General features: G+C 37.3%; 1 protein-coding gene across 2 annotated transcripts in view; it reads left to right on the top strand.

The window, feature by feature from the left end:
* The first annotated feature begins 2,140 nt into the window (after positions 1 to 2,140).
* Positions 2,141 to 16,442, top strand: part of LOC132201593 (serine/threonine-protein kinase ULK2) — a 43,978-nt gene continuing 29,676 nt past the window's right edge. The window contains exons 1-3 of one of the 2 annotated variants that reach the window (XM_059627857.1): positions 2,141 to 2,535; positions 2,595 to 2,794; positions 13,922 to 14,014. In XM_059627857.1, the coding sequence (XP_059483840.1) occupies positions 2,702 to 2,794; positions 13,922 to 14,014 (186 nt within the window). In that variant the 5' untranslated portion in view covers positions 2,141 to 2,535; positions 2,595 to 2,701. Of the gene's footprint in view, positions 2,795 to 13,921; positions 14,015 to 16,442 lie in introns of both variants that reach the window. The other variant, XM_059627858.1, reaches the window with a different exon arrangement.

The following is a 16,442-nucleotide window of genomic DNA, read 5'->3' as shown; positions in this document are numbered from 1 at the left end:
ATGATCAGAAAACGCAATTAAAATTTTTATTTTTAAGCTTTTTTATAGCCATTGGTACTTTTTAATTAGACGAAAATTATTTATGCATTTGCGATAATAATAAGGGATAAACAATTAAAAAAAAAGAATGCATAAAATATATTTTTAACTCTAGCTAATTTATTTTTAATAATAATCTTCTAAAAAAAACTTTGACCCGATTAATTTCTGTGTGGCCTTATTTATACAGTGATTTAAAGTTGCTCGATCCGCTTATTTAACATAAGTTTTCCAATGAAATTGATTTTTTTTTTTTAGGAAATTATACGTTACATAAATATAACACCTGCATGCGCATTGAAAATAAAATTTAAATTATAATTTTTCTCACAAAAAAAGATTAAACTTAATCATTCTATAAATAAGGCCACAAAAAATTATTCGGGGTCAGCAAGTTTTTTTTAAAAAGATTATTATATTTAACAAAAATTAAAAATAAAGGTGGAATTCAATTTGAGTTAAAAATATAGTCTATGCATTCACAAATGCATAAATAATTTTCGTCTAATTAAAAAGTACCAAAGGCTATTAAAAAGCTTAAAAATTTTAATTGCGTTTTCTGATCAAACCTATAATTTTTATTTTAAGTTAGTCACTTTTAAAAGAATTAAGACTATTGTTTCTTCTTCGACGAATGATAAAAAAAAATGGAAAAATGCATAAAAACGACATGACGGCAACACCTCTGGCTTTGGCAAGCAGGTTGCTATGCGTGGGCCTTGATATGGGTTGCAATTGTGAATAAAAAATTCACAATTTTATTGAGATTTGAGAATACCTCACGATTAAAATTTATTGCAATGATTGGAGAATATATTTAATTAACATAATGAACTGCTTTGTCGATTCAAAAATTATTTTGATAAGTTTTTCCCCCTATTTACCGTTCCGCGGATATATATATACAGATTGATTATAATGAGACACAACTTATTAATCTTGAAATAAATAATATTAGCGGCATATTTATGAAAAAGGGTATGCCAAATGCTTCTTTAATCAATTGAGCCAAACTTATTTAAATTTCGAGGTGCGTTACAAAATATAAATGAACTATTTAATAAAAATTATGTGAAATCCGTAATGCTCCCATAAGCCAGCCTGCATGTGAAAGGCAATTCCAGCCTCATAACCACTTGCGCGCCATTGCGGATTTCCTGGTAAGTAAAAGATGGTGTGGTACCCATAATGCAGAGGTGGGCGTTGCCACTTTTTTCTCCTTCAATTTTATACTTCTTGGTCGCCTGATGCCATCCAGATCCAGAGCTCAGATTTCAGATCAACTGCGCATGCCTGTGAAGTCTGAAAGTCCTGCACCTGCTGAATTGGAATGCATGTGTTTGTTTATTCAAAAGATTGTGAGGGAACCCAAAATTGCGTTCGTTAAATCCAGTTAAATCCCCGGCCTCCTCTCCCCTCCCGGCGTTCACCTCCAGCAGTGAGCACTTGAGCAGGCTAAAAAAGTTGCTAAAAAAGCATAGAGAGAGTCCACAAGGAGACGATGGCCTCCCCTCCACTTTTGTTGGTGCTGCTGAATTACTTGGGAAAGATAGGACGCGACCGCAGCGCCGCTATGGTGGAATTTTGCTCGAAGCTCGAAATCGACCAATCACCGTGCGTAGCAGCAGCACCAACGAAAGTGGAGTCCCCGTCATCGTCTCTCTATGGACTCTTTATAAAGGCTGCTAGAGAGAGGGGGAGACGAATGCTACGCCCCTTTTTTTGGCTGGCAACACAAGTACAAAAAAACATGTGTTCGTAAACTAGCAATTCGTGACGTTGTGGCGCTGCGGAAGGGGGCAAACTTCCAGCAACTACCTAGCATCGAGACAGGGTTAGCAGGAACCTCCTTGAAAAAAGCAACAGTCCAGACTGCTGCAGGCTGCTTTTCTCGTTTTCTGGCTTAACGGCCTATGTCGTTGGCGCCAACTGGTGGTTGAAATGGCGTACTACAGCCAAAAACCATCTTTCTGTTCGAAATGTAGCAGCCTGTTTTTGTGACGTCACAAAAACAACTCTTGGTGGAAGTGTTTGGCTGTTGCGAGATTACGAATACGACCTCTGTGGCTGGCAAGGAATACATGAAAAATGATAGAGCAGATTTGAGCTTTGAAATGAATTCCACCAGATTGGCGCTGCGGTCGCGTCCTATCTTTCCCATGTATTCCTTGCCAGCCAACTCAAAAGGGGGCGTAGCATTCGTCTCCCCCAGGCTGCAAGAAATTTGCAATTTAGTGGTGACGGGTAGTAGAAATGCGAGTGTGTGCCGGAGTCCGCGATTCATTGTTCTCCATCGCATTAATTTCATTCTAGGCCGAGAAAACTTTTTACCGACACCAATCTGTTTTGGCATCGACGTCGAGTCTGCAGTGTCGTCATCAATAAAGAGACAAAAGCCAAAAGGACAAGGAGAAGGAAAGTGCACACCCACTCGACTAGTATTATCGATCCGTTTCACGAAAATTTAACGCTATCCGAGTACGCCATGTTTTCCCCGTGAGACATCATTGTTGTTTCTTTTTCAACATTGTTTACTCTGACCTATGGATACGCAGTAGTACCAGAAGAGCTTATCTGCGCACCATGGTCACATGGACTAAGTGAGACCACAAGAGTTGACGAGACGACCTTCGAGTTGGCGACTAAAACGCTAAGCATCAGGATGACTGAGGAGGTTGGGGACTTTGAGTACAACTCCAACGACCTCATCGGTCATGGGGCCTTTGCCGTCGTCTTCAAAGGACGAAAACGAAAGGTGAGAAGAATTTGTCCGCATAAACTCCTTTCTCTTTTAATTATAGAGTCTACAATTAAAAGTGAAAGGCTCTTTTCTCGTTGTAAAAATTGTTTTCATTCAAAAACAAGACGGCTCTTCCATCCAGTCTCGGTCACGGTCTGGGTCTGCGACCCTTTTTCATGAGCAAACGCGGTTCTAGCTGACTTAATACAAGAATACCACTTGTATTAGTCTTGTACAATTTTACTACGAGAATCAAGCCCTATTATTATTATTTATTACATATTATTATCCTTTTATTGACTTATGATGTGATACTGCGACTCTGGGCAGGCATCTCATTTTTAATGTATTTTCGAAATTTATCTAAAATAAGTACATATGAAAGATTTTTTGCCTGTGACATCAAATCAAATTTATTTATTGTTATTTATTTGTCCAAATTACATCAACAATTCTGCTTCCCGTTTCAATTTTCCGTGTACATATTTAATTTTTTTTAAAAACACTTATTGGACTATAAAGATTCCAAGAAACCCGCTCATTTGGGGTGGATCGCCTATGTTGGAAAAGGTTTTCATTGCTCAAAAGAGGGATCCGTGCGATGGTAGATAAAAGATACTGGAAGGCATTGACATCTGTCGAGTCTTGCCAACCACTATTTACTATGAAAATATGTGGACGAGAGTTGACTTTTTGAATTCTTATCAAAATATCTTATGAGCTAAAAATAACACCATTCTGAATTTCACTGACCAGATGTAGAATTTGATGGGCTACATTTTTTCCTATACCACAGAAAAAATCCAAGGTATGCTTCTTTGAGAAAAATGGCTTTAAAAAATTAAAATGCATTTTAGTGACCTTGACCTTTGACCTAAGACATTTTGGTCAACAGAAAAGTTGTATGGAATAAAAAGTTACCAATTATGTTGAGATCCGCATTGCTCTAAACTCAATGGGAGCAAAGATTTTTGTTTGAAAAAATTGACACTCGAGGAGATGATCATGGAAATGAAAAGTCGGGCTTTTCCTCATTTTAAAATTGTATTTAAAGAGGATGGTACCACCTTAGGGCAGCAATATCCTCCACAGAAACTGATAGTTTAGGCCATAAGGATCATTTTGATAACCAGAAAATTGGGGGTCACCCCATAAATTTTTGAGAAAAACGCGTTTGAATTTAACATGGTTCGCTTATGAACAATTTTTATGAAAATCAATCAATCCCATTTTAAGTAAACGAAACTAACTTTGGCAAAGGTGTGTGACCCACCAACATGTTCCTTAATAACCCTGCTACAGATTTGGCACCAGAAAATTGGGGGTCACCCCATAAAGTTTTGAGAAACGTTTAGTTGAATGTTAAAAAACGTGTTTTTTTGCATTTTTCTCGTTTCGGAGAAAATCAATCCAATTTTAGAGCGCTTAGAATTTATTGATTTCTATAATCAAATATCATGAGAGTTCATAATTTGGTTCGTACAATTCTCAAGTAATGAAAATTTTTCATATTTTTCAAAATCCAATATGGCCGCCGGAGAAACATAAGGGTTTATTAAAACTGCTGCCAAATTAATTCGGGTGAAGATTTTTTTATTTCCTTGATAGTAAGTTAGAGTTAATGAACCAAGGTATCTTTTCTCAATGGTCAGCAAGTTTCTAGGTCAAAGGTCATTGACCCTGGCCAAAGGTCAAAATATAAAGTTTTATGCCCCTTGAAAATAGGCAATCTGACAAAAAATCCAAGATAGCCATTAGATGCGCCTTGTCATATTGTATCCGAATACAAATTTTCAAAATGTTTAAACAAGCCGTTTAGAAAATATTATTGAGTTATAAACACCCTGGCAGAGACGATTATTGGAGAAATAATTCTAAAATATTTATGCAATAATCCAGTAGTGAATTAATATTGGGATCAATGTAAAATTCTGACAGGGCAGGGTCCGAACGACTGAAATTATTCCGTTCGGATGAGTTAAAAATTAGAAAATGATGCTTTTTTCATCATATTTTAAACAAATTGAGTATGTTTTATTGTATTCCATTAAAATTTGAAGGATTTGAAAAACATTTTGTAGAAGGTTTCATCTACTTTAATCAAAAAACAAACGGCTCTACCAGTTTCGGTCACGGTCTGCAACCCTATTTCATGAGCAAGAAAAAATACAAAAAATCAGCAAAATTGAAAAAGCCACATTTCAACATAAAAATTAAATTTAAGTCAATTATTTGTGATCGGTCCCAGTACTCCCAAGGTCCGCTCGTCAGAAAATTTCGATTTTTGTCGAGCTCTCTGATTGGGTACAATTTTAATTGTAACCAATCAGACAGCTCAAACAACAATCAAATTATTTTTCATTATTGCTGATGCGCAGACCTTGCAGTACTCGAAATAAACCTGTAGCAGAGCAAGACTTACTTTTCAAACCAATCAGACTGTTGCTTACTGCTCAGTCCCCTCAAATTATGATCCCAAGAATTATCAATCATCTCCTCGAACGAATCAAAAACAGTTTTTAAGAAGGAATCAGAGGCAAACACACTGACTGTCTTGCAAATGGGTGCATCTCGATCGGGGGGCAACTCGCGATTCGCAGTGACACTCCAAAAGCTCAAGACTCTAATGTTCAAAAAACAAAATATATTCTATGAATAAATGTTCTATGCCGTACATGTATATTTTTGTGTTAAATTTTTAAAACTGTTTTTCAAATTGGCTAATGGGCATTGATGACAACAGTTGTGAATATGAAATTTTTATATCAATACATTTTCATAGTGTGCTGAACATTTCTCAAAAAGGGAAACCCGGCGAAAATGAAATGGGAAGTACAAAAGTTGAAATAAAATTAGGCGTATTCTACCACTTTTAATTTTAATGTAGAACTGGTAAAACTGCCTCTGAGGTGAATGAAAGGACAATAGAAGCAAACTCTGATATGGTGAAATATGCGAGTGATAATTACTTAAAACTAAACCCAAACAAGTCTATGGTAATGACAATGCAACAAGCACAAACGAAGAAAATAGTTCAGCCCGAAGTCTTCATAGACAATAAGGAATTATCTGTGGTGAAAAGTAGTCGCCTTCTTGGAGTAACGATTACAGATACAATGAGTTGGAGCAAGCAGTGCAGTGAAGTGGTTGCCAAGTTACGCAGTGTTACGTATCTATTTATCATGTTGCGAGACGAAGTGTTGGAATCAACTCTAGTCCAAGCCTATCATGCGTACGCGGCTAGCCGAATACTTTACTCCATTGTAATCTGGGGTGGCTCTACACATATGAAAGATGTTTTTTTTAGCGCAGAAGCGAGTAATCAGAGCAATGGCTGGTGTCCAATATTGGCGAAGTAATGCGGCACTAGACTCGTGTAGACCACTTTTCGTGAAATTTGGAGTTCTTACAGTTTATTCATTGTATATTTTGGAGTGCGTTAAGTTTGTGCGTAAATTTCCTGAAAAGTTCAAACTGAATCGTGATGTTCCAGGTGTTGTAGTGCGAACTACGCTTGCTACCAGCTATGTTGACACTGATTTGTTTGTAAGGCCAAGCTCACTAAATTGCGTAAATGAGAGTCCGGAGATAATGATTGCCAGAGTATATAATAAATTACCTAATGTACTGAAAGAAATATCTGACTATGGCAACTTTGTTAAAAGTGTCAAATATGTTATGCTGAAGTGTCAATTCTATGATATGAATGAATATTGGAGATGTAATTTCGAGTGCTTAAACTTGGAAGAGTGAGACTAAGCTACAGGGTTTTCGGGGGTGGTTTTCCCGTGTAGGTAGTGTGGAGGGTCAGTCAAATGCTTGCCCACCCCCGCCAAATTATCAATGGCGTGCGAGCTCCCTCAATCACTCAATTATTGAAAGTAAAAGTCAAAATTTTTTTGGAGTTGTATTTTATTTTGCTATTTTATTGACTTGTTGTAAAGACAAATTGGTGATGTATTACATATGTCTAATGCAATAAATTTTGATCTAATCTAATCTAAACGGGGTAAAAAACACCGTGACCCGGCGGTGTGAAAATGACGTTAATATGAATATGTTAGAAACACCGGGATCCGGTGTGGAAAAAATTGGTCAATATGTTGCAATACCGATAACTGATCAATATTGAGAACCGCAAACGTTACAAGGGCTTTATTTTTAAAATATTAATTTTTCAATCAATTTTTCCCTTTAATTTCGTGTGCGCGCATTTCACCGATTGTAGACAACACCTTTTGTAGGCAACCCCGTTGTGGGTTTGCGAGCTTCGGGCTGGAGGCGCGCTCACCCGAGAACGTGGCGAAGGCCGGCTCCGGGTGGGACAAAAGGGCGGGGATGGTGGGGGGCTCCTCAGGAGCCCCCCCCCCACGAACACAGCCGCCCTTTTGTCCTCGCCCTGCGCACCAGAGTCAATATCCACGGCCTTCCCCACGTCCTCGACCTCGCTGCGCCTCCACCCCTCGTTCGCGGCTTCTGCAAAAATTATTTATTTATTATTGTTCTTTATTGTATTATGGAATGTAATCACATGTAATGTCTCCCGTGCGACCCACCCATTTACAATTTTGTCAAATGAAATAGACAGCAGGGAAAAAAGAAATTTAACATATTTACAAGTTATTTTTGTAATTTACATATTCCTCCTCAGTATAGAACTTGTGAAAACTAACAAACTTTTTTAACAAGCCCACAAACTGAGGGAATCTCAACTCCAATCGAATAGATACAGGCAAATTATTATACATGCGCGACAAGCAAATGAGCGGATTTTTCCTCGAAATAGCACACGTCTGGTACAACTCGAACTTCTCGCGCGTCTCATAGGCATGCACATCTCGCGTTTTAACAAAATACTGAGGGTATTTACGCACAAATTTACAAGCCTCTATCAAATAAATGGAAAACAGTGGCAAAACATCAAACTTCTTAAAAAGAGGCCTCGGCGAACAAACAGGCGTCGGACCAGGCCAATACCGCTCACCGGCCATCGCACGAACAAGGCGCTTTTGTGCCGTAAAAACAAGATCTCTTGCCTGCTCTGATCCACCCCAAATTACAATGCCATACTGCATAATGGAGTACGCATAAGCGTAATAAATCATGAGCAAGTGCTTTTCGCTAACCAATTTCAACAAATTATTTACAAGGAAAACAGCACTATGCAACTTGCCCACAACATAATCTGCATGCTCCGTCCACTTTAAATTTTCCGTGACATACAACCCAAGAAATTTTGTCATTTGGGCAACACAAACAGATTTTCCATTAACATAAACAAGGGGTGAATTAGAAAACAAGGCCGCATTGGGGTGCCGGAAACGCAATATTACGGATTTACTCGCATTTAATTGGAGGCAATTATCGAGTCAAAATTTTCCCATGCAAGATGCAGCCAACCTCGCCGCACCGATTAAAGCATGAATAGTTCCACCTTCTACCAACTCGCTCGTATCATCCGCGAAATTTACAAGCTTGCGATTTGTCAAAAAGCAATACATATCATAAACCGACCCAATGAAAGTAAAAGGGGAAATAATTCCTCCCTGCGGAGTGCCGCGCACAACATCCAACTCCTCGGAAAAAACGTCTCGCTCATGATTCCCATCCAACGCTCGCAACCGAACTCGCTGAGACCTGCCGGTAAGAGCAGATCGCAACCAGGCCAGTGCAACGCCGCGCACACCGCAACGCTCAAATTTCCGCAATACAAGGGGAACGCACACAGTTCCGAACGCATTTGAAAGATCATAAAAAAGACCAACCGACTTTTGCCGACGTTCGAGAGCATCATGCAATTCAGTAAAAAACTCAAACAATGCCGACGCCATACACTTCCCGCGAACGAAACCATGTTGACTAGCAGGAATTCAATTATTTTCCGCAAAAAAATTAGCAATACGCAGGAGGAAACAATTTTCAAGAACTTTTGAAAAAGTAGGCAAATTTGCAATGGGACGATAATTCGACGTTTCGAGCCGGTCGCCTTTTTTATAAATCGGAGTCACAACCGCTCGCTTCATTTGCAAAGGAAAACAGCCAGTGGAAAAAGAGCAATTTATAATAATAATTGAAATTGTATAGGCCCAGCAATCCCCAGAGTAACTTAGAAATTAGCAAGTTCTTTGAAAGACTAGAAGATGTTTTGGAAGAAAACGTTTCACTCGAGGGTCATATGCTATTAATGGGAGATTTCAATGTAGATTTAATGAAAACTGATGGAAATTCAAATAAGTTGAGAGAACTCACAGGAGGCTATAACTTGAAGCAAGTAAATAATCAAGTTACAAGGGTAGATGGCGAATCCGCTACTTTGCTAGATGTTATGTTTTCTACACTAGATTGTGAAGGTCAGAGCAAAGTTTTGAATTGCCCCTTTTCAGACCATGATGCAGTGTTTTGTTTATGGGATTTAAATTTAATACAAAAACAGGATACGTTTAAATTAAGCAGACATTTTTCAGAAGAAAATTGGAGTAATTTTTATGAATTGCTTAGTAATGAAACATGGGAAGATGTACTCTTCGTTGAGGGCGATGTTAACCTTAAAGTAGTATCTTTATGGAGGGACTTTCTTCGTATTTTGAAAATTGTTTCCTGATGAGAAAAGTTATTAATAGAGCTAACCAGGCTGGCAAAATCAAATTATCTCAACCTACTAGGGAGCTTAAAACGCAATTAAGAGAACTTGGTGAGCGGATGAAAAGGGAAACCAATGTAAAAGTAAAAGACAAACTTAGAATAGAATTTAAGAGCTCAAAACGACAGGTTGGAACTTGTATTAACAAAGAAATTAGAAATCATAATAATGAGAGGATTTTGAAAGCGAGTAATAAATCTGGCATGATGTGGAGAATAGTTAAGGAAATCAAAGAAAGTCAAACATCTTCTTGTGATATTATAAAGTGCCTAAGAGACGGGGAGGAATTAATTTCTGACCCACATAAAATAAGTGAAATATTAAATGATAATTTTATAGAATGTGTGCCGGAACTTAACAGTGAGCTTGGCCAAATTGTTGAACACACAGTAGAGAAATTTCAACTTTGTATGTTGAGTGAAGAGCAGATTTTTGAAATTTTGTGCGGGTTGCCAACTAAGAGATCGTTTGGCTGGGATGGAATTTCCACAGAAGTGTTGAAAAAATTTCTGCTTATATTGTAGTTCCACTAACATACCTTGTTAATTGTTCCTTCTGTGAAGGAGTATTTCCAGACTTGATGAAGATATCAGAAATAAGGCCTCTGTTTAAGAAAGGCAGTAATACAGATGCAGCTAATTATAGACCAATCGCCCTTACGTCAAGTATCGCAAAAGTTTTTGAAAAAGCGTTTTTAATTCAGCTGGAGAAATATTATGAAGGGAATAATTTTTTGCCTGACCAGCAGCATGGCTTTAGGAAAAAGCGTTCTACGGTTACTGCGCTTTATGATATGGTGACAAACGTGTACGACTCATTAGACAAAAGAGAAAAGATTAATGTTATTTTGTATGATTTTACAAACGCGTTTGGATCGTTAGTACCTGATAGATTGTTGAATAAATTAAAAATGTTTGGTGTCAATGGCAAAGCGTTAGACTGGATCAAGTCGATTTTACTAGAGCGAAAGCAGCTAGTTAAACTGAGAGTTCTGAATGATAAGTGTGTAGAAGAAATAATTAAATCTAAGTTGCGTGAGAGAAACAGAGGTGTGCCACAAGGTACATCTCTTGGTCCCTTTACTTACAGCGCATATTCGATTGACCTGCCCTTAATTGTTATAATTGCAATATTAGTTATTTTTGCCGATGACTCTACAATGATAGTGAAAGGTAAAACTGCCTCTGAGGTGAATGAAAAGACAATACAAGCAAACTCTGACATGGTGAAATATGCGAGTGATAATCACCTGAAATTGAATCCGAATAAGACTATGGTAATGACAATGCACACCGCTCAAGCGAGGAAAATAATACAGCCTGAAATATTGATCGAGAATAAGGAATTGTCTGTGGTGAACAGTAGTCGCCTTCTAGGAGTTACGATAACAGATACAATGAGTTGGAATAAACAGTGTAGCGAAGTGGTTGCCAAATTGCGTAGTGTTACGTATTTATTTATCATGTTACGAGACAAAGTTTTAGAATCGACTTTGGTCCAAGCCTATCATGCATATGCGGCTAGCCGAATACTGTACTCGCTTGTAATCTGGGGTGGCTCTACATATATGAAAGATGTTTTTCTTGCCCAGGAAAGAGTAATAAGAGCGATGGCTGGCGTTCAATATTGGAGAAGTAATTCGGCACTTGACTCATGTAGGCCACTATTTGTGAAATTTGGAGTTCTTACAGTCTATTCATTATATATTTTGGAGTGTTAAGTTTGTGCGTAAATTTCCTGAAAAGTTTAAAATGAATCGTGATGTTCCAGGTGTTGTAGTGCGAACTACGCGTGCTACTGCATATGTTGAAACAGATTTATTTGTAAGGCCAAGCTCACTAAATTGTGTGAATGAAAGTCCTGAGATAATGATAGCACGAGTATACAACAAATTACCCAATGTATTGAAAGAAATAGCTGACTATGGCAACTTTGTCAAAAGTGTCAAATATGTAATGCTGAAGTGTCAATTCTATGATATGAATGAATATTGGAGATGTAAATTTGAATGCTTAAACTTGGAAGAGTGAGACTCAGCTGCAGGGTTTTCGGGGGTGGTTTTCCCCTGCAGTTTTTGAGGAGGGTTGGTCAAAGGCTTGCCCACCCCCGCCGAATAATGGCGTGCGAGCTCCCTCAATCACTTGATGTTGCATTAGTTGATTGATGAAACCTAATTATTATTATTATAATGACCTGTCGTAAAGGCAAATTGAAGATGTACTATATATGTCTAATGCAATAAATTTTGATCTCATCTAATCTAATATCAGCCAGCGGCGCAGCAACACTCGATGCCACTCGCTTAGCCAAAAACATTGGAATCTCATCGAAACCTGCTGATTTCTTTGCCGCGAGTCCACGCAATATTAAAATCACCTCTTGCATCCCAACGGGGGTTAAAAATAAATTTTTCTCAGCAGCCGGCGTACGAAACTCGTAATCGCACAAATCAGCCTCAGGCACTATAAAATATGTTGAATTCATCGCACTGGCTATTTTCCCCACATCAGAAGTTATTTCCCCACCTACTCGCATCTCTTTAATTTTATCACGCGACTTATCATTGCCTAAAGTACGGTTCAAAATAGACCAAGCCGCAACAGTTTTATTCTGCGCATTGGCAATTAATCTTGGGGGTTGCCCAACTCCGAGTTGCCGGATCGTGGGGTGCCTACAACTCCGTCTGCATGCTTGTGGGTGAAATTACAAAAAAAAAGGAATACATACATAATTTGGATTAAAATATGGAATTTTCATTAATAAAAATTTTCGGATTACTTCTAAATCTTGAAAAAAAGAGTGTAAAAAAGTAATGCGAGAAGTGGATTTGAAATCGCTAATGTATATTTTGCAAGCAGGTGCGTTATTGTTGTTTATTCTACTCAAGTCATACATGAAAAAAATTAAATTGAAAAAAAATGAGCAGAAAGGGTATCACAACTAGCAGAGGTCTGCTAAAACGCCCGATATAAAAAAGAGCACGAATCGGCCACCGCGTGAACCCATACTATCGAAAAAAAAGAACAATCACGACACTTTAAAATTGCTGCCACAAATGATGCTTGCAAAGGGAGGGAAAATTGCTGGTTGGGCAGTCTTTGAGGGTCGGTGGCAGGTCATTCCAGGGCTTGACGACCCTGAAGGAAAAAGCGCGCTGGCCAAACACACTTCGGACCGGGGGTGTATGTTGCTTTAGCCTTACTTGCATATTTTAGATACAATTGAACATTGCTGACGTGAATTTTTTTTTATTCTGTTGATTCTATGATTTTCGACCGTCTTCAGACGCGTTTTTTCTTATTTAACTACATATCAATTAATAAAAAAAAATTAACCTTGTTTTAATTTTTACATAATATGAGATCAGAGGCGTAGATTATGGCTGGATTGGTTGGAAATTCCAGGGGGCCTTTTGGCCAAAGTACATATAAATGACATTTCTTTTTATGACAAAAAATTGAAAGATTCTCGCTGCTCTTGCAATCATTTTCATAACGTTAAACGTAAATTAAAAAAAAAATCATTGAAACTTCGACCAGAGGGTCCTTTGGGGCCCAGGGCACGCCATATATTTATATTTTTTCTGGATGGATTTTTATGCTTCTTGAGTAACTAAATAGCCGATTTTTGTCAATTAAGTCGATTTTGACCCTAGCTTAATCAACTCAAAATTGCATGATTCGTGCTCATTTCTTAACCCTGATATCCTGCGAAGATCAGTAAAAGATGGTTGATCGACTAAAACGCTCAGCCCTACGAATAAATTTATTTATTTATTCCAAAGACAAAGATACTACTCCCTTTATATCCTCGAGTGTATTAAGTTCCTTGTTAGAAATCGCAGAATGTTTCAAAGGTATAGTGACCCTGGAGTAGTGGACAGCAGGAAAGTTACGCGTGGCAATCAGTCTAATGTGAGTGAGAATGATCTCGTTGAAAATAGGTGTAGACTCCAAATAACTGTAGAAAGTCCTGCTGTTATGGTACCTAGAGTTTTTAATGCGCTGCCTATTAATATAAAAAGATGTAAATCTGATGAAGAACTATTGAAAAATGTGAAAGATTACGTGATGGAAAACCAGTTTTATGACATGAGTGAATTTTTTGCTTTAAAAACTATGATTACTTTAGAATCAGACTAGAATATATCCTTTATTGACATGTTTTGTAAAAGCTGTATACATTGTGTACGTTAGCTTATACCAAAATAAAATTATATTGAATTGAATTGAATTGAATCCTTCTCTTTTATTGTGTCATAAGTGATATTACATATTATATCTCCGTTGTAATCCACTTATTTACAAGTGGGTCAAATGAAAAATAGAAAGATCGAAAGAAAGAAACATATTTACAAATTCTTTAAATAATCAAGAAACTCAAATTCGGAGTAAAATTTATGTACAGACACAAATACAAATATAAGTATAATATAATCATGGTTGATTTATGAATAAAGGTATCAAAAATATTTTAATTATTCCTTTTTTTTTCTCTTTCAGGGTGCACCGTGTGTAGTGGCAATTAAAAGGATTACCAAGAAGAATTTGGCTAAATCGCAGAACCTGCTCGGCAAGGAGATAAAAATTTTGAAGGTAGGCAATTATTTTTGTAAAAAAAAAAACGTATAAGCCCATATATTTTAAGTTTTGAAATTTTCAGCTCGGAACATATGTATTTAGTATATTCCAGACTGCGTAGTATAGGTTGTCAGGACTAATTCTTAGAATTACTGATTGCCAAAGTTGGAGCCCGCAGCTGGATTTGAAACGTGGCCAACCGATTTTTAAGCTACAAATTGGTTCTCATTCAGAGTGAGAGAGAGGGGGAGGGAGAGAGAGAGAGAGAAGACGTTAGATTAGATCAAATTATTTGCATTAGACATATATAGTACCACTCAGTAATTTAATTGCTCTCATTCACCGCTTTGACTTCTGTGTTGTTTAGTTGAACAGAAGGTTTTTCCAACTTCTTTGTCTGAGCGGTGTGAATTTGTATGACCTTCGTCTTTGACTTGACCAGCTGTTTTCTTTCCAGCAAAAATGACTTAATCCAGTCAAGGGCTTTACCATTAACACTTTTGCAGTTTGTTTAACAATCTGTCTGGTACTAATGATCCTAAAATGCGTTCGTAAAATCGTACAAAATTAAATAAATCTTTAAAAAGAAATCTCTGAACGTGGATACAGAAACAGCATCGGTTTTCTCGCTCAGTTTCTGAATCCACGTTAAGATTTTTTTGAAAAATTAAATCGGAAACTGGAATACACTTAACAACACAAACACGACACGACTCTGCAAGAGAAAAAACATTAAAAAAAAACACACACACACACACTATTATTATTATTGATCTTTATTGACTTATGAAGCGTCACCACGATGTAATTACTCATTGCAACGCGCCCCATTTGCAATATAAAACTCACACTTAAAAAAATTAACTGCATTAATCTTCTCTCTCTTGGCCAAAAAGTCACATGCGTTTGTATCCATATCAAATAAGAAGTGGTAAATCAAGCAAAAATACTTGGTGTAATGCTCTCTGATACAATGAACTGGAGCACCCAATGCGATCAGGTTGTAGCGAAACTGAGAAGTACCACGTACCTTTTTGTTAAATTAAGGCAGCGCATTCAAACTAAATTGCTAAGAGATGTATATTTCGCCCATGTTCAAAGTCACTTACTATACTCAATTGTAATTTGGGGTGGGTCGCCTATGTTGCAAAAGGTTTTCATTGCTCAAAAGAGAGTTATCCGTGCGATGGCAGGTAAAAGATACTGGAAGGCATTGACACCTGTCGAGTCTTGCCGACCACTTTTTGAAGAATTTCAGATCCTGCCAGCTTTCTCTGTGTACGCCTTTGAATGTGTTAAATTTTACAAAAAGTATCCTGAATTGTTCCTCAAAAATTCTGAAAGCAAGGTGCACCAGAATCGCAGTACTCGAAATAAACCTGTAGCGGAGCAAGACTTATTTGTCAAACTAAACAGACTGTTGCTGACTGCGCAGTCCCCTCACATCATGATCCCTAGAATTTTCAATCATCTTCCCGATAGAATCAAAAGCATTGATAGTTATCAAGTGTTTAAGAAGGAATTGGAATTAATATTCTACGACAAAATGTTCTATGACGTGCATGAATATTTTTTGTGTAAAATTGTGTGAACTGTATTTTAAATGTATTTTAAATTTAGTAAGCTGTATTATAGTTATATTGAGATATAGCTGTATTACAGTGACCTATTCCAAAGATTATTTCTGTACATATGTTGATCCATACGGAATAAATATTATCTGAATCTGAATAGGGCCGTAACTGTCGAACGCTTTTTTCTAAATCCGTGCTATTGGACCGACAAATATTGCTCTATAATTAGCCGCATCCAACAACCTTTCGTGTGTAATGGCCATAATTTCTGATATTTTCATCAACTCTGGGAAAAAGTCCTTCACAAAATGAACAATTCACCAAGTACGTCAGCGGGACTACGATATAGGCAGAATTTTGGTATATATCTAGTATATTCCAGACTAAGATTTTTGGGTTGGCACTACTGCATACACACTGTCCGGTTTCACCGATTTTTACCGGTTTATTTGGGCGGTTTTTCTTATCATTATGGCTGTTGGTGGGCGTTTTTTCTGCAGCTGGTTGCCTGCTTCCTTACACTTAAATTGTTATGTTATAGTGTTTTTATGATTTGTGCTTCTTCAAAATGTGTTTTAATTGTGTGTATCGGTGTGTTTTTTATGATTTTCTTGCGTTAAATAGTAAAGTATTTGCAATTAATTTCGTTTATATGGAAATATTTGGTTAAATATGGTGATAGTGCAGATAGTGGGTGTGTTTGTTTCAGCTGCTCGGCTTCATTTTGTTCAATTTTGGTGCTCGTGTCAGTGTTTTTTTGCTGCATCAAGAAGTGTTTTTATCTGGTTTTATTGTGTATTGGTGCCTTTTTTGCGTTTTTTTCTGTTGGTGAGTACTGCATTTTAGGTTTAGTGTTCTTTTATGCATTG

This window comes from Neocloeon triangulifer, unplaced genomic scaffold (genome assembly GCF_031216515.1).
Source record: "Neocloeon triangulifer isolate White Clay Creek 2 clone unplaced genomic scaffold, ASM3121651v1 ptg000014l, whole genome shotgun sequence".
In the NCBI taxonomy this organism is placed as follows: Eukaryota; Metazoa; Arthropoda; class Insecta; order Ephemeroptera; family Baetidae; genus Neocloeon; species Neocloeon triangulifer.
The sequence above is the reverse complement of the archived record's forward strand: the minus strand, read 5'-3'. Positions and strand labels throughout refer to the sequence as shown.